Source organism: Electrona antarctica, assembly GCF_951216825.1.
Source record: "Electrona antarctica genome assembly, chromosome: 11".
Classification (NCBI taxonomy): Eukaryota; Metazoa; Chordata; class Actinopteri; order Myctophiformes; family Myctophidae; genus Electrona; species Electrona antarctica.
Genome location: NC_136792.1, coordinates 44,745,665 through 44,770,942, shown reverse-complemented (window position 1 = coordinate 44,770,942; position 25,278 = coordinate 44,745,665). Strand labels below are relative to the sequence as shown.

Below are 25,278 nucleotides of genomic sequence, written 5' to 3'. Positions count from 1 at the left end.
GGTTGCGCACATCAACTTTATGAATGGCTATCTATTACTGTATGTGCGGCTGTGCCCTGAATTGTTCAGAATCAGCTGTGATTTTATTTAAATAGGCCATCATAGCCTATTGTAGGATTATTTATTTTTGACTCATTTCAATTAATTGCCTGCCCTAGGCATATTGCACTTAGACTATAGGCCAATCATAAGATATATTTGAAGAATAAATACAAATTGTTATCTTAACTTGACATCATGTCATTTTGTTAATGTTGGGTCGCACAACAGGCTGTAGTTTGTTGACTCGTATCGTAGAGCCCAAATGTCTTGTAAGTAAGTAGCCTATTCAATTTGTTCATTAAAATATTAAAGCCTAATGCTTATTGTAAACACACATATGTAGCCTAAACCTATTGTCTTGTGGTGCAGCACTGGGCCTATAGAAAGATGCAACGTAGAAAAATGACATCATAATTTCAAAGTCAATTAGGATTTCCATCCACCACGTAGGCCCATACAGCTCTTTAAAACTTAAAACTGCACTCGATCTCAACGTCAATGACAACATTTATGCTTTAGTAGGAGGCTAAAAGAAAACATGCACTCGCAGAGCTCAAACGAATGGATGGATGGATGACTATTAATGAAGAGAAAAGTGGGCATCATTTCACAAACGTGCAAACTTGGCAAGATGGAAACATAGGAGCAGTTTGTTATGTTATCTCTGCCGCAGTGATGAGGCAATTAAGGATATACTTACGTTGTTAGGACACGCCGGCCTGCAGTGACCGTCACCAGTAGCAGCATCCCGGCTCACGCCTCACGCACAACACGCACAGTGCGGCATCCGTGTCCGCCCCTCAGGGCCTACATCAGCGGAACACTAGCACCCACCCACAGCCCACACGCACGCACACACACCCAACCAGTTTGCACTGCAGCCCGGTCAGCAAAAAATAAACACTATACAATTAAAAGAGAGGGACAGAACAATTCAATGCACTCCGCAATTAATCCACTATTTCCGAGATGCAGTGTTGATGATGAAATGGTCCTCTATAATCCAGATGAAACAATGTGACAGTCTTTCTTGTACCACTGCTGTACTGACACGGTGACACCTTAGGCTTCCACTGAACACATTCCATACTGCAGGTTGCACCGTGCACGCCACGCACTGCACATCTCTTAAAGCGACACGGTTGGCCTCAGTGGAGATGCATACACTGTCCATTTGGTTCCATATAACACTGACTCTATAGTCTGCAGTAGCTCTGGTCCATAGAGCTATGGTCCAGGGCTAATAAGTCTGCAGACAACTGTACAATAGAATATAATAGAACAGAATAGAAAATAGCCTACTATTCTAGTATTCTACTATAGTAAGACCGTTATTGATTTGCACTGTGGAAGTGTGGATACATTCATGTGGAATTGGGGTTCAGTTCGGTAGCCTATAATCATAATGCATGATGGTGCACAGAACATATTTCTCACTTTAATGGCAAGCGCTGCAAACATCTCTGAAACAGCCACTAGATGGGGCCAAAGCTCATATTCTCGGCATCTGTCCCGTTCAATTTTACCAAACTGCCGTCATAGGAACCTTCCGCCACTGGATGGAGCCAACACATAAAATATGCCACCTGACAGTGCCACACGTTTATTGAGGAGTGAGGACACAGAGGATATGTCCTCAATAAACGTGTGGCATTGCACTGGCAGGTTACGAGTGTGCGGCTATACATTTTTTTTGATTGATTGGTTGAAGTATTTATTAACAGTTTGCAGAATTACAGTACATTTCAAGCACAACTCAATACAAAAACTGTTAACTGACGACAGTCACGACATAGGGTCCACCATTTTCAATTAATTAACATTTAGCAAATATACACTTCTATAGCCTATAGCCAAAAACAGGAAATCATATAAAAGGAGGTAAAAAGGGGGAAAGAAACATACAGTGAGGGGAAAAGGGCCCGTCCGACTGCCCGTTCTAGTCATGTGAGTCCTTCCCCCCTATAGGCGGCGGCGCTAGATGGCGCTAGATAGTCAATACACAGTGAATGATGCGTTGGCGTTGCGTATATCTATTCCAAAGCCATGCAATATCTAAGGCTCTGATCTATTCTACGTCCGAGCATAGACATGCGGGTAACGCCCCGCCTGCCTCTGATTGGCCTACCGACACTGCCGGCCTTACCAGACTTTCCTCCGAGGTGGATGATAGTCTGCCGCGAGGTTACTCCGTGGTGGGAAAGGTATCCATCACAGGCAGGATGCACCTGCACTATAGGCTCATGAGTCATGGCCGAAGATGAATTGACAATTCACTATAGCCTACTTAAGTAACGTAAGTTTATACTGCCAATTTGTCAGTATAAACTTAAGTTATACTTAACTATAGTGATAATAACTCAGCAAAAATAATGTTTTGTGTTGGGCTGTCCGTTCTGTCTGACCTATTCTGTAAATTGAAACACATTAATATTGAAGAATGCCAGTTTAAACAGTAGCATATATAGTCACTCACATGTCACATCTGCAAAAATGATAACATAACAACAAAGATAACACGTCCCATTTGAACATGCCCAGACATGTAGGCCTAAAAACTACAGAAATGAACTTTTGCCCCAACTGTCCAGTAGGTACCAGTACACCGTGCCACCCCCCCCCCCCCCTCTCTCTCTCGCACACACACACACACACACACACACACACACACACACACACACACACACACACACACGCACACGCACACGCACACACACACACACGCACACACACACACACACACACACACACACACACACACACACACACACACACACACACACACACACACACACACACACACACACACACACTTGATTTTAATGGCATCCACTGATCCAAGTGCCAAGTGGGCTATAGTCACTCACAAAACAACTTGCCGAAACGAGTGTGTGTGTGTGTGAGAGAGAGAGAGAGAGAGAGAGAGAGAGTGGGGGGGGGGGACAGTGGGAGGACGTCATTTCATCTGTAGCTCAGAGATGAAAGGTAGCGCAGTGGCTCCACTTCAAAAGGCTGTCCCATAGCCCGGAGGGACACTTGCATGGGGTGACCAACAATGACATCGCCCAATAATATTGCATAATTGCATTGGATAATACACTAAATAAAATAAAAATCATCAGAAGATAATTTAATAGGCTATTATATGGCAATGACAGAGGCTCAGGCTGCCTACTTAAGACAATCCTAATGGTTTACACATTAAACTGCAGTCTGAACTAAATAGACCTACGTTACGTAGGTAGGCTCCTACATTTCCTCACTCTCTAGAGTTGCAGCGGTGGTTCTTAAAGTGCACCCCCATGCAGGGGTCCTTGGGGGGTCCCCAGAAAATGTGTTAATTTAGCATCAATTTAAACCTATTTTATAGGCTACTAGGCTATTCGAAAATAACCGATCTATAAAAGCTCTGAGCTTGTGGCTATTTTAGAAGAAAAAAAACAATTTGGAATAATTGAGAACATTTTAAACAAACAAAATCTCTAAATGAGGTCTCGACTCTACCCTACGAAACATTTTCAGAGGAGGAGGGTCCGCAAAGTTTGCGAACCACTCACACTGGTTGCCCCTGACAACCAACCAGCGAGCCAATAACAAAGCGACGGACCGACCGTTCGGGCGTTGGGATCTTAGACTAGAACTTCTTCAGTTCAAATCATCTCCCTTTGGTCCCAGAGAGAGCAGAGCAGGCATCAAAGAGCCACAGCCCTCCCTCTACTCAGATAAACCAAACAAACAGTGACTGCAGTCAGTCAGAGAGAGAGGGAGCACACTACAGCACAGGGAGAGGGAGGGATAGAGGGAGAGATAGAGAGCCGTTTACTTTAATGGCTCACCATTTCAATGCAGAAACGGATTGGGAATAATAAACTACTCAATTCTAATTCCATCGTGCATTTCCTCCCATTTTTTTCTCCATCCAGTCGGTTTTTAAAATAAAGACAGCAGTCGCTTGGAACTTGGAAGTTAACTTGTGTGTCATCACATGATCATACTATAATAATGGTATACTGTTGTTTTTCGGAGTGTCCGTCCCTGATCCGCCGCTCTTTGCTTTGCGCTTTGATGTAGCCTCAGCCTGACTGTGCTGCTCGGTGCTGCTGATCGGAGATCAGATTACATGCTTCAGATCCTTTGATCTCTCTCCGCGGTGGAAGGAACCAACCCGCTGGTTGGTTGGCTTGGAGCGGAGCGGCACAGACGGGACGGGTACGGCGCTCGCTGCTGCAGCAGTATAGGACTGGGTCTGGGATGGTGTCGTGCAGACCGGTGGTGCACGAAGAACTGCTTTAGAACCACTGCTCCTGTGTTGTGTTCCACCAACACCACCACGCGTTTTCTAACAGGTAAGATAGTTGTTGTTATTGTTATTGTTGTTGTTGTTGTTGTTGGTCATTTGTTCCTTTGATATTGTATCGTTAAACTGTGCAACTGTAGTGCAGTAGTGGTAACTTATGATGCGGCAAAGTTCATGCATATTGACACCTTTAGGATTTCCATGCGGAGTATTAAATAGTTGTCCTACATTAGAATGAGTGAAATGAGAAAATGGGTGTGATGCCATTTGTATAAATAATTATTACAAAGTTGTTTAAGGAGGACGCCAGATGTTTAACATGCATCATCATACGATAGCCCATGTCTTGCAAACGTGGAATCACATGTTGGGATTGTCTACCAAAAAGATTAGATTTAGCGATAGATTTTGTGTGGCCTATACTTTTGCCCTTATAAATTACAGTTTATTTTGTTTATGATGGAATATTCCAAATGTATAGGATTTTGGCTATTTTAAGTAGGCCTAGCTAGAGCTATAAATTGAATACTTGTTGAGCTCACCTCTTCCCTTCCCAATGGCGCACGCACACACGCACGCGCACACACACACACACACACACACGCACACACACACACACACACACACACACACACACACACACACACACACACACACACACCTTATACCGGTACATGCTTTATGTCAATTATGTGGTATTTCTTCCTGTAACCTTCTCAAACAGCAGGTCCTTCAGAATGGCCTGGCTGCTTCGGCACACCTTCTTACTGCTTACCGTCCATGTGATATACTCATCTCTGGTAAATATAGGCCTACTCTTATTCAATACAATCATTGTCCAATAACAACATATGGCTTCCATCAAATCACTTTTTTATTTTGTTTTGATAATGTGCTATTACACGACTGTTTATAATTATAAATTATTACCATAGTTTCTGGCTGCATATAGCCTTTGGATAATTGTTAAGCCATTCCCTATCAATCAATCAACTCATGATTAGGTCTACATTTATTGTAAACATCTGTTGTCTCTTGGCAGTAACTGCTCACCCCCGTCACCCCGTGCACGATGGGAAGATAATATGCAACTGTATCAAACCTTTCTTTCAAGAGGAGTCAAAGCCCTGCAGGGCCAGAAATACTGAAACTATTATGAGGGGGGGATTATGATGCTGCATAGTTCTGGGTTCAGTACCGCATTGTATGTTACTGATGAAAGCCGTGATGAAACGCAGGAATCCCTAAAACCTGCCCCCCTTTGCCAAATCACTGTTGGTCCTCTCAGGTTCCCGTGAGGGCCAGTGAGGAGGAGGAGACCAGGGAGTGCAGGGAACAGGAGTACAAGGACCAGCTTGGCAGCTGTAAGCCGTGCAAGCAGTGCGACGCCGGGCAGGAGCTGTCAAAGGTTTGAGCCCCCTTCCTAATCATGATCTGTTGACTAAAAGCAGTGGCTCATTCCCAAACCCATTTGTGGGTCGTGGACACATTTTCACGGGTGCCCTTCTTTTTTATGTTTCCTACATTTTGTTTTAAATTATTATTTCAAAACATTTTCAACAGACGTTAAAAAATAAAATAAAAATAAAAATCACAATGATTTTTTTCAGTAATTTCATGAAGAAAATCAAAGAAATTCCATAAATTATTTTAAAAGAAATAGCCGATCTACAAGCTCACAACGTGGTGCGAAGCGACATGTTGTGAGCTTGTTTCACTATAGTTTTTGGGTCCCATGCAGGGAGACATCAAATTTCTCTTTTGGGTCACGGGCTAAAAACTGGACTAAAGCGTAGTAGGGGTTTTAAATGGCCATGTTGTTGCTCCATCTTTAGTGGGGAAGTAGCTGGTGCAGCTTCTGTTCTGCCACACTGTGTAAGCTAACTGGCACAACTTCCACAAAGGAAAGAGTAGGTAGGAAGAGATCAGAAACCTGGTACTTTGAATCACCCTGTTATTTCCTTGAACTAAAACTCGGATAAATCATTCCCTCTGTGACTAAAAAAGAAAAAAGGACCTTCTCTCTCCAAACACGGGAAAAAGACCAGAACAGGAACAAAATGGACGTCCTTGTTTAGAGAAGTGCGTCTTTTCCAGGGCACCTAAAATTATTTATTACTTCCTCCCTTTCATGGAACGAGCAGCCAAATAATTATTAGCTTTCGTGAACACGGCCCTTCTTTAATCCGTCACACCCTTTACTTTTGACCTTCTGTAGTTGAATGGACTCCATTGTTTTTCTCCCTTTCCAACTCATTGTCTCTGCTGCCGTTTGAAATAAGCCATGCCTTATGCATTCTGCTGCTGCACACCGCAATATCTTTTTCACCACCTTTTGCCATGTACTGTATGGCTGTGTGCTTTGTACAAACAGGCCTTGAATGGCATTAGTTGAAGTTTGGCAAGCAAATGAAGGGCTCGATCCCTATACACTACATATCCATCTCAGGAAAATGTTGCTCATTATTTAAAAAAAAGGGGGGTAATTCTATTTTGGTGTTCTTTGTAAGTGCCTAGAGAAGGTCAATAGACCGAAAGCTTGCAATAAAAAATACCCGATTGCACACAGATTTGAGTGTGCGGAGCCTACTCTTCATAAGTGAAACACATTAAACCTCTATAGCTAACAGATGACGTGCCATTTTACAAGAGAAAGCTATGCAGCGGTACGTGTCCTTTTCAAAACACTTTCCTCTATAGGTGCAACATACTCATTCACCAACTTAAACATATGCACAGGTACATGCAGGTGGAAAAAAACACTAAACTACAGTATCCGATCTTACACCCCATCACCCCTTGACATCTGTTGCACACATGCTGTTTAAGCCTAGCTGCCTTTCATCTGGGTTGGCTCAGACATGCACTCTGTGGTCTGTAATACGCTTCAGTAGTCCTGAAGTAGTCCTCGTGTTCCCGTGGCAGATCAACAGGCACGAATGAAGCCAGACGCCCCAGGGTCCTGGTTAATAATTGGCTGCGCCTTGGCTTGCTCATTTTTTGAAGGTAGCACAGGATGCCTGCCTGCCCCGCAATAGAGACCCGGCCCCCTGTATTCAGAAGGCTTCCCAAAGTAGTTTTCCTGTTCATGCGAATACTTTGAAGACTTTCTGATGTCTGTTTTGTGTAGAGTAATGTTGCGTTCACTTCACACGGTGCAGACGCAGAAACACAATCTACCGTTCATTGTCAATGGAAGTCAGCGACGTGAAGCTACACGAAGCAAATCCGACGCTTGTAGCTGCTGCGAAAGCTACAACAGCTACAAATGCACTGTGTAGCTTTGCATCTTTGCGTCTGCCTGTGTGAACGCAGCAAAAGAGGGGCGGGGTGGTATGGTTGGTGTGTGTGTGTATACCGGTGTGTGTGTGTGTGTGTGTGTGTGTGTGTGTGTGTGTGTGTGTGTGTGTGTGTGTGTGTGTGGTCATGGTACTTAAAACAGGCACATGACACAGATTGTAAACATGATTTGAACCGGTGACTGATTCTTTGAGTGAAATTATATATATGTGTGCTTTAAATTATACAGTGTGTTTCATATCCAACTTTAATTATATTTAGTCATAGAGTAAAATCTATTTACATCAGTGGATCAGTCATAGGAAAAAATCCTGTTAACCTGTGTCATGTGCCATCCCCTCTACCATTTCACACGCGCGCACACACACAGTCACACAGTCACACACACACACACACACACACACACAGAAGGAAAAAAAGTTAAATCTCTATCTTCTGTTAGTAACCATTGCTTGAGTGTTTGTTATCTATAGCCCTTTAGTAGGCAGAAACTACATTACAAACAGAACCTGCAAAGATAATGTATCCAGAGAAGCTTTCTAGGTGTATAAGACCTGCCACCTTGATCAATATGTGGAAATTCTGACAAACCTTGTACTACCAGTACTACATTTACAGAAATTAATCAAAATGACAATAAAGTATCCTTGCAGTCTTTGTACAGACGAGTAGCACCACTCATAGAGGGCCACAGTGTGCCCTGGTAGCTGAGGGGAAGCAGCAGACTTTCGACGTTCCTCTGTTGCGGCTGCCATAGAGATCCCAAAGGAATGTGCCCCAGTTTGCTCTGGAAGTCTGCCTGTGTGTGTGTGTGTGTGTGTGTGTGTGTGTGTGTGTGTGTGTGTGTGTGTGTGTGTGTGTGACCGTGTGTGTGTGTGACCGTGTGTGTGTGTGTGTGTGTGTGTGTGTGTGTGTGTGTGTGTCTTTCTGTATTAAAGGCAGGCTGACAAACATCAATTAGCTCCTCTACACTGACTGAAGCTAAAAGAACCACCCACGCAGCGGGATCGTCCTCTGTCTTTCTCTTTGCATTTTGTTTTTGATTGGTTTCTGCTCTCCTGTGTGGCAAGTTGATCTTGTTTTTATTTGTAAAGCAACTTTGAGTATCTTGAAAAGCGCTATATAAATTGTATTATTATTATTATTATTATTATTATTATTATTATTATTATTATTATTATTATTATTATTATTATTATCATCGTCTCCATTGGCTTTGCATCAAAAGAAAGTGGAGTAGTATAAGAGTTTGCACAGTAAAATCCTCAGTGTTCATTTAACTCTGAGAGTATAATACACACAACACAGAGGGTTTTACTGTGTGGCGACTGACTGACTGCCTTCCAGTGCGCGGTGGTAACGTCGGCTCCTGGCATAGAGGCAAGATCTCTTTGATGATGTGTCGACAGCATTGAAAAGAGCGTAGAATTTCCCATGGTCACCCTTGTGGGGCCGAGGAGGACTCCTGGCTCGCATTGGAGAGACAGAGTATGTCGGCAGATGGGTTAGTTAGAGGGAGAGAGAGAGCCATATAAACAGTGAAAGAAGGTTTTAATTTACCCCTAGTAATTCAGCATTCATTCTCAATGACTCAAAATAAGTGTCAAACAAGCTTAAGTTTGTCAATCACCAACATTAAAGCAACCAATTATTTAGGACGGGGTCAAAACCCACGGTATACGGACAAATGACAGTATTACTACAATATTTGTGTATAAGAAAGGCATGCAGAGAAAGTTTTTCGTGTGTGTGTCTGTGTGTGCGCGTGTGTGCGTGCGTGCGTGTGTGTGTGTGTGTGTGGTGTTGATTTGTTTGTGTGCGTCTTATTGCAGAGAGTGGCAGAGAAAGTGTGTGTCTGTTTGCAGCAAGGCTAGGAGGGCACACTGCCTTTTAACAACCCTGCATTGTTTTCCGCACCATTTCATAAGCAGATCAGATGACTGGCCTCCCCTGGAGAGCCGTGTGATTCCCTCTTAATCTCTGAAACATCTCCCCCCGTCTGAACATGCTCCAGCTCCCAGCCAGCCTCCCTCCCCTCTGTCGCTGTTTTGCTTGGCATTCTCCCGCCCCCCACACCAGATAGGTAGAAGATTGGTGGAAGGGAAAGGAGATTTTAAACACAGCAGGGCTTCATCAAGGTCAATCAGTGAGTCAGTCAACACCATAGCATAAGCATACACACCAGTATACAGTTAACTGATTGGCTAATTGAAGCACACTGTTGAAGTGAGTCCTGAATATAGAGCGTCGCAGTCCCGCCTCCTACCCTGGACCAGGAAATGAAACCCAATGCATTATTCTCATAGACGTATTTATTTAAAGACGGTTACGCCGCGGACAAAGCCAACTCGAGTCGTGACAACTCATAACAACACAAACAATATTTTGGACCAAACAAATAATTACAAAGAAGAAAAACAACAAAAAAAGTGTTGTAACCTGCCGTTTTTTTCTTCTTTCTAATTATTTGTTTGGTCCAAAATATTGTTTGTGTTGTCATGAGTTGTCACGACTCGAGTTGGCTTTGTCCGCGGCGTAACCGTCTTTAAATAAATACTTTAAGAAATGTCTATGAGAATAATGCATTGGGTTTCATTTCCTGGTCCAGGGTAGGAGGCGGGACTGCGACGCTCTATACCGTCCGTGACTACCGTACTACTGGTCGATACAGACATGACTCAAGCAGACCTTTGTTCTCATACATACTGTATGTTCTGACTGTATGTCTTACGAGAGATCAACATTTGGAAATAGTTCTTATTAACCCATTTTGGGCGGGAACCCCTTTTGGTGTTAGCTATTGAAAAATAGCAGATCTACAAGCTCATAGTGCGCCACCGAGTGGCGCGCTACGAGCTTGTAGGTCTGCTATTTTTGAAAAACCGAAGAACGACATAGAAACATAGCTTTTTCAGAAAACTGTCAGGATGTAGAAGACATTTTTAGAATCTGATCTCAGAGGTTAAAGGCTATATAGTTTGCTTTTTAATTGACCATTTCATCACTAAATCACTGGAGATCTTCTCTCACTTTCAAGCCGCCACACTCAATCAGGTTAGGGTGTCAGCCCTTCTTCTGTTGGGCTTTGTTGTTAGCGAACAAAGAGATCACTCCTGAGATGTGCTGTGCTGCCTGCATAGAGCGGGGTGGGGGGGTAGCATGGTGCCCTGCCCTGCTGTCTGTGTGTACGTGGCAAACAGGCCCTGGTCCTGCCATGTGGTGGTGCCACATGGGCAGAGGCTGAAGCCAACACTGAGCTTAGTGGAGAAGGATTCTCCATGCATGGGCCCCATTACTTCGTCGTCTGGATTCATAAAATTGGCATGCGCAACCCCCAAAGAATCCATATATCCAGTCTGAAGCACCCTGCAGTCGAGATAGATGGTTATACTGTAGCTTATGGACAATACTATGAACAATAAATGGTGCATTAATATAGCGCTTATCCAAAGTGCTTTACATAGATTGTGCATTACATTCACCCATTCACACAGACACATTCATGGCAGAGGAAACCATGCAAGGCAACCACCAGACACTAACTCTGGGGGAACCCGGGATCGAACTGGGAACCTCACGGTTCCCACTTCCCATTCGACGGTTCTATACCGGCCACTCTACCTCTGAGCCACTACCTCATTATTGCAGACATAACTCTAATTATGATGTACATGTACAGTACATACATACATGATTAACTGTACAGCTCTACCCTGGCGGTTGGCCCCTTGCAGCCCTCATAAGGACCATGTTTTAGTATGGTGCAGTGGCAACCTATCTCCTCTACTGTGCTGCCTTGGCTTCTGGCCCATATCTCTATACAGGAAGACAAAGTTTGAAAGGCTTCTTTCTTGTAAATGGTAAATGATGGATTTATATAGCGCTTTTATCCAATGCGCTTTACAAAGATTGTGCATTACAATGATTACATTCACACACACACACATTCATACAACGATGGCGGAGTAAACCATGCAAGGCTCCAAGCTGCACATCGGATGAAATTAGGGGTTTCAGAGTCTTGCTCAAGGACACCTCGACACTAACTCTGGGGGGAATCGAACTGGGAACCTCGCGGTTCCCATCTGACCGCTCTACCCTGAGCCACTGCCGCCCTTGCCACTGCCCTGTCACTTTCCCGCTCCCTCTGCCCCCCCCCCCCACCCCAACCTCCACTGTTCCACTGCCCTGCCCTGTCCCGCCAGAGAGCAGAGCCTTATATGGAGAGCTGGTTCATAACAACAGCTGCGGTGGTCGACCCCAACCCTTTAGCTAGTTAGTTCACCTCCGGCCAGGCCTGGCCCAGGGTTCAATGTCAGGCTCAGATGTGTTTGGCTGGAAGGACCGAATTCCTCGTGTTCTACCCCGACTCTGCGGTGCCGTCACGCAAATTATCACATCTTCCCATATGTCATTTCCCCCCCCCTTGCCAGCCTGCTTAGCCCAGAATCTAAACACTCGCACGCATGCATGACGCACGCACGCACACACACACGCAGGCACGCACACACACTTCATAGCCTTGTGCCCACATTCCGGCATGACTGCAATGCCCAGGCAGTGAAATGGGACACGGGCGAAGAGAGGAGCGCCCTGTTTGAAGCTGACCTTCACTTTAATGATATATGAGCCCCCCGCTGCCCACCACCATCCTCCTGGCTTGGGAATGTGGTGCGGTAGCAGTGGCGGAACAGTGGGGGGGAGGGGGGGGGGGGGGGGACGGACGATGGGAGGGGGGTGGGCAGCTGCTGTTGAGCACATACAATGAATGATGTCATTCTTGCTGGGTCCTATTTTATTTAGAGTGGTATACAATGATATCTGCTGGAATGCAAAATGTAACTGCATACGTCTATTTGGTCGTCAAGGTTAATGGCCCTCCACCATTTTACCAACGAGTGTGAAGGACAGAGGAAAAGCTATACTATTATATAATATACTGTAGCATAGTGTCCGACACTCGACACATTGTTAACGCATCTGTGTCACCTTAGCTACTACCACATTGAGTTCCACCTGGTGGATGAAAGTGGTGGTGCTTGGGTGCCACGTGATGAGATTAAATCGCGATCACCAGATAATCACAAACGACGTCCGAACATTGGCGATTTGTTCAATCAAAACCATGTAAAAGTGGCTAATAAAGAAGCTAATGGCTATGGAGAAACAGAAGCAGTGCTGGCGAGGCCTTAGCAAGCGCCCGTAGCAACCGAGTAACCACTTTAACTCATTCACCGCCACCAGGGGGCGCCAAAAGTCCCAGACCGCCACCATATATTTTTATTTTTATTTTATTATTTTCTATTTAAAAAAAATATATATATATGTTATGTTACAAAACACGAAAAACACGTCCTTGGCGCTCCAGCACAGCATGAAAAAGAAGTTAAATAAGTCCTTGGCAGCTATTGAGTACCATTATTTTAAACTTTAGCTTTTGAAAAATAGAAAAAAATAAAATAAAAATGAGTTTTTCAGAAAACTCATAGTATGGAAACTCACACTATTTTATACTTATGTAAGGCGTATGGCTGCCTTCTAAAATACTTTGGTGTACGCCAAACTATAATTTTTTGCACGATTGAAACCAGCACTTTATTTTACTTTCTCAACACGTTACAGAATACAGACTTAAATTTGGTAAAGAGGAGGAGGAGGTAAAGAGGCATTAGATCAGTCACACCACAGTAATAGGAAGCTGTGCTTTTTAACCCATTTTAGGCGGGAACCCCTTTTGGTGTTTCAAGCATTCTGTTATACTTTAGCTATTGAAAAATAGCAGATCTACAAGCTCATAGCGCGCCACCGAGTGGCGCGCTATGAACTTGTAGGTCTGCTATTTTTGAAAAATCGTAAAAAATGCGGCACAAATCTTTGAATAGGTATATATTCTTTCAGAGCGAACGTCTTTTTTTATTTCGACGTCAGGTCTAAATGGGTTAAGTGCACTTCCCATTGTAGGGCGAAGGCTTTGGGTATTCATCTCATTCTGCCCGTGTACTTCTGGATAATCCTCTGGCGTACTCTCACAGCGGCTCAAATAAGTGCTTGCCTTTGCACACTGGCCTCTCAATCAACAGGGACACTTGCTGAGTCTGCTCCAGGGAGAGAGGGGGAAGACAAAAAAGAAACCTGCAATAAACTTGCAATAATACAACAGTGGGTGTCCCCGGTGGCCTTTATCATTCAAATCACTTGCCATTCTGGACCGTGCAGCGGAAGGCCACTCATTCATGCCACAGAGAGTCAGGGAGATTATTGCCAGTGTAAAATAGACTCTCCAAAGAGTCGGGCCATTGTTTCGCCTTTTCCGATCCCGTGAGCCAAGATCCTTCTTTAACCCATTCAGGCCTGACGTCGAAATTTTAAAAAAATGCCTTTTTAAAATGTATTTTTTCTGAAAAACCTCATGTTTCGGTATCAGTGGTGCTCAATATTTCATGTCAAGGACCCCAAAAATTATATGTAATATGCCGCCGACCCCCATCTGAAAATATGTAGTTCCAGGGACACCCCAGAAGCAAAGATTTGAGGCACATTTTCACGATTTTTCAAAAATAGCAGACCTACAAGTAGATCTGCTATTTTTCAATAGCTAAAGCATAACATAATGCTAACAACAAAAGTGGTTCCCGCCCAAAATGGGTTAATTCCAAACCCCTGGCAGTCCACATTCAAGAAGCCCCCACTTTTCATCAAGCTGCACCCACATCACACCCACCCACCCCTACATCATCCACCCCCCCCCCCCCCCAAAAAAAAACCCATCACAGACCCCACCTCTTACCCAGGGGGTATTTGTCTCTGTTTAATCCCTGTAGGAATGTGGCTTCGGTTACGGAGAGGATGCCCGGTGTGTGCCCTGCCGGAGCAGCCGCTTCAAAGAGGACCGGAGCATGCAGAAGTGCAAGCCCTGTCTGGACTGCGGCCTCATCAACCGCTTCCAGAAGGGCAACTGCTCCACCACCAGCAACGCAGTGTGTGGCGACTGCCTGCCCGGGTGAGAGAGAGAGAGAGAGAGAGAGAGAGAGAGAGAGAGAGAGAGGACAACTGAACACTTACCGCGACAAAATGTTTACCACTAATTCCAATTAGACTTGGTTAACGGACCTAATGGGTGAGAGGACAACTGATCACTCAGGCTTCGTACACACATAAAGAACAACTGTGCTGTGCTCTGCCTGTGTTTCATGGCCGCCCCAACGCTTTTCCAATGGAAGTCACGTGGTTTGACCAAACACTTGTGTTTGATTGCCCCCCCCTCCCCCCATCACACACAACTGTTTGGTCAAACCACGTGACTTCCATTGGAAAAGCATTGAGGCGGCCATAAAACACGGACAGCACAGAGCATGTTCGTCTGATATGTGTGTACGAAGCCTTAGGCCTCATTCACACGTACCAAACACCAATCAAGCAATGTTTGGTCGTTTTTTTGGGCCACCACAATGCTTTTACAATGGGAGTCACATGGTTTGACCAAACATTTTTGTTTGATGAGGGGGGAGGGGCAGAACACCACCAGCAATCAGCAATCGAACACAAATGTTTGATCAAACCATGTGACTCCCATTGGAAAAGCATTTTGGTGGCCCAAAAAAACGACCAAACATTGCTTGATTGGTGTTTGGTACGTGTGAACGAGGCCTTAGCACGACAAAATGTCAACCACCAATTCCAATTACTAGGAATGTGTAAAAGTGTCCAAAAGGAACATCGATTTCTAGGCAGGCCTAAGCTAACAAAATAAATGGTATCCTCTGAGTCTAAAATATAGTTACTATGGGCAGGGTTTGGATGACAATATAGCCTTTGCAACATATTTTCTTTTTATATACAAAACAAAAATATATACATATATATATTCTTTTTTTAAATAGTCAATTTTGATCCTATTAACTTAACTGGACCCATCCCTACAAATTATACTTATTAAAAAATAATTAAAAAAAGCCTATCTACAAGCTCAGAGCGTGTGGTGTTGCGGCACGTTGTGAGTTTGTAAATCTGCTATTGGTATAGCTAAGTATAGGGAATGATGGGGTTCAAGTGGTTAATTTAAGCACATTAACCCTGGTTTCCCTATTCTGGGCTCTTCCAGGGCATTAGAAGTGAAAACATTTCCCACAATTTCTGGAATAGCAAAAATATCCCAGCTTGTAGATTGGCTATATTTTGAATAAGGCTTAAAGCAGAATACCACTCATTAATATATGTATATTATATAATATATTCATATTAAGTGGTTAACTCTGAGTGGGGAGAAAAAATATATATGAGGAATAGAGTAGAATTTCCCAGAATAGAAGTGTAATCTCTATTCAAAAGTTTGAATACCGGTAGTTAAGAGAGATTTGCCTCAGCTGTTTACTCACCAGCTTTTAACATTGCAGTACCGTGCACAGCACACATGGCTTGTCTAATCTATTATACAATTGTATTATGGTCTAGTAAAAACGTTTCACACTTTAAAGACTCAACTATGCACAATAAACATGTTAAACGTTTATAATAAAATGTATTATGTGCTTTTCTGACAGATATTACAGGAAGACGAAGCTGAGTGGTTTCCAAGACATGGAGTGTATACCGTGTGGGGACCCTCCACCTCCCTATGAACCGCACTGTGAGCATTTTTCCTTTATTTCTTTCCTACTCCTACCCATTGACTAACACAGTGATTCTCAATCTTTTCATGCTGTGACAAAAAAAGAATCATATTTGAACTGGGGACCCCCACCCTAACAAGCACTTGGAATTGTAGGAGTTGAAGTCAAAGTCATACGATTTGTCACACACGTTACCGCAGTGAAATTTGTTCTCCGCATTTGACCCATCTCTTGGAGCGGTGAGCCGCAGTGTGCGCTGCGCTCGGGAATCATTTGATTAGTAGATTTGACCCCGAATCCAACCCTTTGATGCTGAGTGTCAAGCAGGGAGGAAATTGGGTCCCATTTTTACAGTCTTTGGTATGACCCGGCCGGGGATCGAACCCCGACCTCCCAGTTTCAGGGCGGACACTCTAACCACAAGGCCACTGAGCTGGTTGAAGGAGTTGATTCAATTTCGTTTGACTTGGTTCCACAGATAACTATTGTGAAAATGGTCGATCTACAAGCACAAAGACGCTGTGTGCTTGTAGATCGGCTATTTTCAAAATGACCCACAGGTCAAAAACCACTGGACTAACACTACTGACACACCCAGTAAAAGGTTGTCGTGAATATGAGAATAAATGATTCTACGCCATTAAGGTCAAAACAGTCGACTCGTAACTACTTTTCGATGTTTTAAAGGTCAAATGTTATTACCAGGATTTAGGTTTCATATTGGAAACAAATGAACTGCATACACAGATGTATGATACAGTATACTGTAGGACAAAGAATGTACTAACTTGTACCAACGACACGACCACCACCAAAATGTTGTTTTGATGGGGAGTAGGAGGAGGTGAACTTTGAAATCATTCTTTTATGTTTCATTGCACATGTGGTTAACTGCTATTTGGCTTTGTGGCGGTGCATAGAAGAAGCCCAAAGAAAGTCGCCCTCACCTGTGATGATGGGAATAAAAGGCACATGATGCACACAATGGCCTGAAAGCAAACATCATCATTAGCCTAGCTGCACAATAATGAACTCCCAAGTCCAAACGCAGCCACAACCAAAGTTCCATGTTAAACCAGTCAGCCAGTATTAATGCCACAACAAAGCACACATACCTTCATATAAAACATGCCAGCACAAGGTCCTTGGAAGTAATCAGAACCATAGCCTTCACCGAATGTGTGGATAAAAAAAAAACGTTCATTCACAAAGTCTTACTGAGCGAACCAACCGTGCGTTATATCCAAAGAAATGCTCTGTTTTATAAGCAGAACAGTTAAAAAGTAGAAATGAGATACTGCTAGCATAATAGCGGGGCCTTGCCAAGACTGGGTCCTGCATGTTGCCAGCTATCATCACTCCATTCTGGCTGAGTGAGGGAATTTCCTTCATTAAATGTTCCATTGATGTCTCAAGGACATGATATTTTTTTAAATAACACCACAAAAAATATCGTTGCATTGTTATAGGTTTTAACGAGAGCGTGTGGAAACTTCAACACTAATTTATTAACCTATACTAATGTGTTGAATGTTGATCTAGTCATTACATCATTAGATCTTTACCACACCACTTATCAAGTCAACGATGAGTAATTTAACGATCCTTCCAAAAATGATTGCGCTGTCTGTCATACCTTACTGTACAGTTACAGTAACTGTAAAGTAAGCAACCGTCTCAAGTGCAATTTACCGCCGTTCTTTTAATGAGGCCTATTAAGCTCAGAGGGGAGTTGCATTGTTACAGTACGTTCAACACAAAGCAGGGATTGAATTCCAGTAGGCCACACATCCAATTACCTTCCTCCCCTTTTTTCCGCCCATTACAAGTACTTAAGTATAACCTTATGATTCTTTAGACTCCGGTATGAAGAGAACGGTCCCAGTGAACTTATACCGTTGGTAATTGAGTGTGACTTCCTGACGAGTGTGGAAGGGAACAGCTGTTTCTGCTTTGGTAGCATTTATGTGCGTCTGAGGCTGAGCCACCTTGGCTGCAGGTCCAGCAGTGAATCTGCTAGACGAATGAAGACGGCTCCCAGATTAGGGCTGTCACGATGGGTGCATCGTTGCATGTGTTTGGTACGACGTACTAACCAGTCCTACAGGCATTAGTCTGACACCCTACCCAAAACCCAACCCTAAAACTAACCTCACAGGAAGCCACCAGGTTAGTTTTAACCTGCCACAGGTTAGTTTGAACCTGCCATGCATGTCGGGAGCCACGCGTTAGTTTGAACTGTCCACGGGCTAGTTGTAACCGGCCAGGCATGTCAGGAGCAACGGTGTTGTCGGACTGATGCCTGTCAGACTGTTAGTATGTCAAACAAACGTATGCACCCCTGTCACGATAATGATATTTTACTGATATTTTACTTAACGATTAATTGTCATACAAATAATTGCGATGGATTGACGATTTAATTAATAGTGTTTTTTTGGCATTGAACCGGGGCACAGGGTCCATCTGACGGAACGACACACCCACCGACGACCCACACCCATTAGGCTTCTTTTTTATATATAGGCGTATATATATTTTTTTTAAATATTTGTTCTGCTTTTATTTGAAAGTGTAAAGTAGTCTGAAGGGAAATGGGAGGAGAGAGATGCACAGTGACACGCAGCAAAGTCTGTCGGGATCGGGACTTGAACCCGCGACACGCTGTCAGGCTGGATTAACAGCCCGGATGTCTACGGCAGCCGCCCCAGCCCAATTAGGCAGTGTTTTACTGTAGTATCGTAACAGGCCCATTTCAGAGATATCGAACAAGCCCCTTGCTCATAATGAACCCTGATTGGGTCAGGACTGGCAATGCAAACGCGAGCGACTATTATTACACGGTTGTTTTAGCAGCTTGACCCCGTTGCCCTGCAGTCTCTTTTCACGGTCTAGCTTTGGTTAATAGAACGCCTTTTCTTTTTTTTCTCTCTTTACATTACTGTGTGTATAAACGAGGACACACAGCCTCCTTCCATCTACGCCGTCTGTCCATCTGTCTGACTTTGGGGGGCTTTGAATCAAAATGGGCCCATTGTATCCCAGCACATAGCTGGTAGTTAGATCCTTACAGATGAGAGCAGGGTTGCCATGTTGGCTTGTTTCCCGCCAAAGTTGGCTTGTTTTTTTCCAGAGTTGCGTTTTTTTTCCCCCAGGTGGCGGGTTGCGTTTTTTTGGGCTTGTTTAAAAAAATGAGTTGGCTTGTTTTGAATATCAAACAAGCCAACATTTCTTTGATGTATATGCTATAAATACCCATAGGTTTGAGGAAGTGTGAATCACATTGAGTGGCAGAATCGGTCTGGTGTCTCAACTATGTGTGGAATAGAATAATAAATGACCAAAACATTCATAATTATAGACATATATAGTATTTATAATGATAAATGCATCAAATATTTATTTATTAGTATTATATGGCGATATCATTGGGCTTGTTTTGGCTTGTTTTTCGAGGGAAGATTTGGCTTATTTCTCTCGCTAAGAGTTGGCTTGTTTTGGGCTTGTTTTTGGAGGTGGGTTGGCTTATTTCTCTCACAAGAGTTGGCAACACTGGATGAGAGTCTCAGTGGAGCGCTTCCAAATGTCTGAAAAGTCTCGCTCTCCCTACAGTGTTATCTCGCGGAGAGGGTGGTGAAAACTTAAAGGGGAGATCATTCTAATAGGGCCACACTGGCCCCCAGGCGACGGTGCAGCTGTGCAGGGGAGGAGGAGGAGGGCCAGCCACTGTCGGGGAGAAGGGACCGTAAATCTTCAAGCACCCTCCCCTCCCTCCCTCCTCTCCTCTCTTCTATGCTTCCACGCCCTCCCTCCCTCTCCCTCTGTTTCCCCCAGCCACTTTATGGACTCTGGTAGAAATGAGACTGTGTTTTTATAGATTCCTTCAGACCCTTTAATGCGTTTCATCTGCTGGAGTTCTTCACTGTCACGGTAGATCCCCCCCAAAAAAGAGGGCTGGACTGGATAGAGCACACTGTTTTGAAGGACTGATGCAAATGTTGCAGGCAAACTCGGGCTCTTGAAATATACCACAGAACTTTATATTTTGATATGCTACTGTAGGCGAGGGCTAACTTAAGATCCATCAAACCTCTGAGCCCAGTGAGAACCCTGAGGTTCTGGCGTTACTAAACTTAATCCCAGCCGTCCTCTATTGACTGACTAGTTCAAAGGCTCATGGCATCTACTCTGCCAACCACAGAACTTGGCAAATTATCTTAGCTGAAGTGCCTATGATGAGGCAACAAAAGCAAAGTAAGAGAAATCGAAATGATGGCATCAAAACCACAGTTGTGAAGCACATGTCAGTGAAGATATGCCTAGAGAAGTAATGCTCTTATAGTATTTCTGAGTGCTTCCTCGCCAACATCTTAATTAATTATCCAGCATGCAAATAAACCACATAGTAATATTTCTGTTGGCACATTAAAAGGGACGTTGGTTGTCATAATACACTTTGCCACAAACATGCCCCCTTGGGTTTTTACATATTTGTAAGTAATTATACTTTCTGGCAGAGGCACTTTGATTGTAATTGTCTGTTTGGGACCTGTATTACATAAGGCTGTAAATAGTCAGGGACCAGGTTTAAAAAGTTCATAGTAAAAAAATGGTAAATTTTACTAAAATACTCTTCTTACTCATAGTTAGAGATTGAGTAAAACAGAATAGTCAATTGCTTATTTGACCCGAGTTCACTTTATGTTTTCTCAAAAGTATAAACCTGTTCTTCAATCCTGAAAAGCAGGCCATTAAAAAAACGTCTAATTATTTTTTTGTGGTGATTTCAAGCGAATGTAAACTACAACCTGTCTATTCTTGAACCTTTGGCATGCCAATACAGTAGCCACAGGATAGGTATATGTAAAGATGTATGTAAAGAGATGATGATAAGATTTAAAAAGAAAAATTATTTCTTGGTTTTGTGGTTTGACCATTTTGTTTGATTCTTACTCTTACCTGTACCTTTCCCGTGTTTCACTCTTACTGCTATTGCTGCTATGATACCTGAATCTATTCAATAAAGATTGATATTATCTTATCTTATCTTATCACTGGTAAACCAGGAAGCCACAACAACCACAACGTTTACTAAGAACCTTTTAAAATCAGACCCGTCTGAACGGAGTAGTGCTGTACTGTATGTGTGTGTGTGTGTGTGTGTGTGTGTGTGTGTGTGTGTGTGTGTGTGTGTGTGTGTGTGTGTGCGTGCGTGCGTGCGTGCGTGCGTGCGTGCGTGCGTGCGTGCGTGCGTGCGTGCGTGCGTGCGTGCGTGCGTGCGTGCGTGCGTGCGTGCGTGCGTGCGTGCGTGCGTGCGTGCGTGCGTGCGGCTGTGACACTTGGTGGTGAAAAAAATGCATTTCCGTGCTCGGACGGACCCAGCCAGCCAGAGACCCAGCCAGCCAGAGACCCAGCCAGCCAGAGACCCAGCCAGCCAGCCAGTCAGAGACACACATTGCTGGGCAATGGAGTGGCTGCACCACTCAAAAAGGGTTTTTTACATTTGACATGTAAGGCTTAGACCTCCAACCAAACAATAGACAAACCATAGTTCTCTCAATAATTGCCAAGTACTTTTTTTTTGGTACCTTGACTTTGGCATTCCATAGAGTCAACAGGCTGAGAGAGCAGTATCAAAGGCTGTGGTTTATTGGCAGAGTGCGGTGTGGAGATAACATCAGCAGGTGAGCACTGAGCTCTCTTCAATGGGCCTTCCTTTATCTGTGTTTGCTGCAGCTGTTAGGGGCCGCGATAAAGGAACTCCACATCGCGGTGTGTGGGAGAGATGAGGATGATCACCGTGGCTGTTTTTGAAGTTTGAACATAGTACTGGCTCCCAGTAGAACATTTATTGAATACTTTTTTTTTCTACCGGGATGAGCTAAGAAACAGTGTGCAGACTTCCCTTCCTTCTCCAGTGTACGGCTGTACGCATTGTTGTTCAGCACCCTTGTACTTTTTTTGTTGTGGTGTGCGTACTTCCCTTTTTGCTCTCCATTTTATCAGTTCATCGTAAGTAACCTCACTCTAATTGAGGCGGTGTGGTGGTCCTGAGCTTAACTTGTTTTAGGAAGCAACTATTGGTCGGTTTCCAATGGAACCGAGATGTTTTCTATATGTCTACAATATCGGTGTAGTTGTATGCATGTGTCTAGACAATGCCTACACAGGTGGATGATTCTTTTGTTGCTAATACCAATATTCGGCTGGTACATCCTTTCATTTTGTGACACTCAGACACACAGATGCCCAGTGGCGTGCACAGATAGACACTAGGGGTGCTAGAGCACCACCTGCCCTTGCCCTCTGGACAGCAATGTGCCCTTTTGGAAAACAATTAAATAAATGTACAGTGTACAGTATGTGGACCATGGTGACATTGATCAATTCTTGATAAAAAAAAGCTTCTAAAATATTATTTATGTCCCAAAATCTATAAATGTCACACTATTAAGGCAACCGGCCGGTTCCACTCGCTGCACAAGGTGCCCCTTTTTTCACTTGAGCACCTGCCCCTCTAAATGTCTGTGCACGCCACTGCAGATGCCTAATGCACAACAGTGTCCACAGGAAGGCTTCTTCAGACCCATTCCTTTGTTTTCATAACTTTATTGCTTCTTACCAGCATCAACACAGTGTACGTATTGTGAAAATAAGGCGACATTAAAGATATCAAAGTGACGGAAGGCGTCTGAAGCCTTTCAGTGCGTGGTAGAGCACTTTCATCTTTGTATGTATGATTGTTGGGGGGTATTAACGGTGTTGTGCGTCTTTCCTCCTCCTACTGTCTCAAAGTGTTCGTTCACGTTTCGGCAGGCAACAGGGCTTAACTTATGATGAGTTAGTGTGATGACAGGGTGGATACTCCAATGAAAATATTAATCAGGTTATATTATAACATTCATTGTTTATGTGCACAATTGGGCTGTCAACGAACACGCCCTCTGCTTTAAATCAGCTGTGCATTTTGAATCAGGTATTATTCACTACCAGTTGTCATGTATTTCCTCTTGACAATGCACATTAAAAAGCACACATTTGAATGATTTTTTTCATTGTAACCCTGGAAACAGAATTCTGGTATGCTGCTGCTGTGAGTTTAGGATCCCCCCCTTCTTCCTCTCGGATGGAATGTTAAAATACCCTTATCCCCTATTGGCTTCAATGAAAAGAAAAGGAAAAAAAACCCTGTCTAACACTGAAGTAATGTTTACATTGTATAACAAAGAGCTCTTGAATGTGAATAGGCTGAACCCTGTTCAATTTATGATTAATGTAGTAAAAAGCAAACAGCGATAGAAGGGGAGTCATTGAAAAATATTTTTTTCAAACAAAAAGCTGTTTATAGTGTTTGCTATCTATTCAGATTATTGCTCACAATTACTTTTTTTTTTTTTTTTTTTACCTTCTGATGGTGGGCAAGCAGTCAAACATTTTCATAGTTTAAGCAAACTTCTATTTCAGGTTACCTTGTTTGCTCTCAGTAAATCCACACCCACTGAGCGCTATCTCGATCTGTGCAATGGATACTTTGATCTTTTTTTTGTGCTAAACAAAATTATATTTGATTACCGATAATGGTAACGGGCAATTATTTTAATCTGTTTGGCCCTTTAAAGGTCAATGCTTTTTCAATTAGATAATTCAGATATGTTTGTCATATTCGTGTGTAGACACACAGCCAAATTAACAGTTCCCAGTTTCAGCCCGAGCCTGACGGGGCCCCGAAAAAGCCTGTCGGGTAGGGCCGGGTTCGGGTCGGGCTTGGGCCGTTCCAAAAGAAATAAAAGAAAAGAAGAGAATACTAGTACAAGTAAGTGCAAGCGCTGAACGAATTTCGAGTATAGGCAGACAAACGAGGCCTAACACACCAAAGCAATGGAAAGCAACTCGCAGACACACAAACATTGTGTTCTTTCAGTTTGTCGGGCTCTAGTCCACTGTTTCCCAAACAGTGGTTCGGGACCCATTTGTGGTCACGGACCGATTTTTATGGGTCACGACTCGAGTAAAAATCCCATTTTCTTTTCCTACCAAAGAAGATTATTTAAAAAGATTTTCCCATCACCCCAAAAATATATATTTAAAATATTTCATACATAAAAAAAGAAATTCCATGAATAGAAAATATATAATAAGTAAATAAATTATGCGTAAATGGAAAAATAACTACCAAGTTGTGTACCCTTTAGTTGGTACCCTGAAACGGTGAAGGGAAGAGTGATAATATAGAGAGGTTTAGGAACTACTAGCAAGTGCAGTCAGTGACGGAGCCTTTCTGTCACGAATAAACTCCCCCGATAGAAGATACTGTAGTCTGACAGAGATAGATGATGTCTGGCATCAGTGAATGAGATATTGATTAAAGACAACACGCAACGCAAATATTATGTAATGGCATCAGCAACTATTCGCCCCTCCTTTCTCACCTCATTTAGTTGTGATTTGAGCTGTCGTCTAACAGAGTGCATGTGTGTGTGTTACTGTATCCAACACTCACTGAGCCATATTCAAGTTACGATGGCCCGTATTTGTGGGAACTTGTGTAATGAGCCAAAAAGTCTTGACGCAAGTGTGTGTAGTGTGTGTGTGTGTGTGTGTGTGTGTGTGTGTGTGTGTGTGTGTGCGAATGCTCGCGGCAGGTTGAGGTGGAGCAGACAGGCACATCAAATTACTCCCCTGAGCGATGTGATGACTATGGTAGCAGCACTGTAACACATACACGTAAATGTGTGTGTGTGTGTGCACATCTTTCATGCGTGCGTGCATGCACACACACACATGAACGCTGGCACTCTGACACAGTTGCTCTGACAGACAGACAGACACACAAACCGGCAGACAGACACAGGCATGTCTGTCTTTAACCCCGCCCCCACGTACACACGTAAGCACACACGTACGTACGGTACTTATCCTTCCCCTTGTGTCCACACGTCGAGCCAAAAGGTCTACCTCTTTTCTTATTCACAGAGCGGCAATTAGGAGGCGATGGCAGTTACTCAGAGGCATAAAAGAGTCACAGAGTAA

At 43.5% G+C, this 25,278-nt stretch overlaps 1 protein-coding gene across 3 annotated transcripts in view; it reads left to right on the top strand.

Moving 5' to 3' along the window:
* Nucleotides 1-3,731: 3,731 nt before the first annotated feature.
* The window catches only part of LOC306932522 (tumor necrosis factor receptor superfamily member 19-like), a 36,115-nt gene continuing 14,568 nt past the window's right edge, over nucleotides 3,732-25,278 (top strand). For 2 of the 3 annotated variants that reach the window (XM_079514358.1, XM_079514356.1), the window contains exons 1-5: nucleotides 3,732-4,388; nucleotides 5,064-5,139; nucleotides 5,628-5,747; nucleotides 14,461-14,639; nucleotides 16,180-16,265. In XM_079514358.1, the coding sequence (XP_079370484.1) occupies nucleotides 5,077-5,139; nucleotides 5,628-5,747; nucleotides 14,461-14,639; nucleotides 16,180-16,265 (448 nt within the window). In that variant the 5' untranslated portion in view covers nucleotides 3,732-4,388; nucleotides 5,064-5,076. The remainder of the gene's footprint in view (nucleotides 4,389-5,063; nucleotides 5,140-5,627; nucleotides 5,748-14,460; nucleotides 14,640-16,179; nucleotides 16,266-25,278) is intronic. The other variant, XM_079514357.1, reaches the window with a different exon arrangement.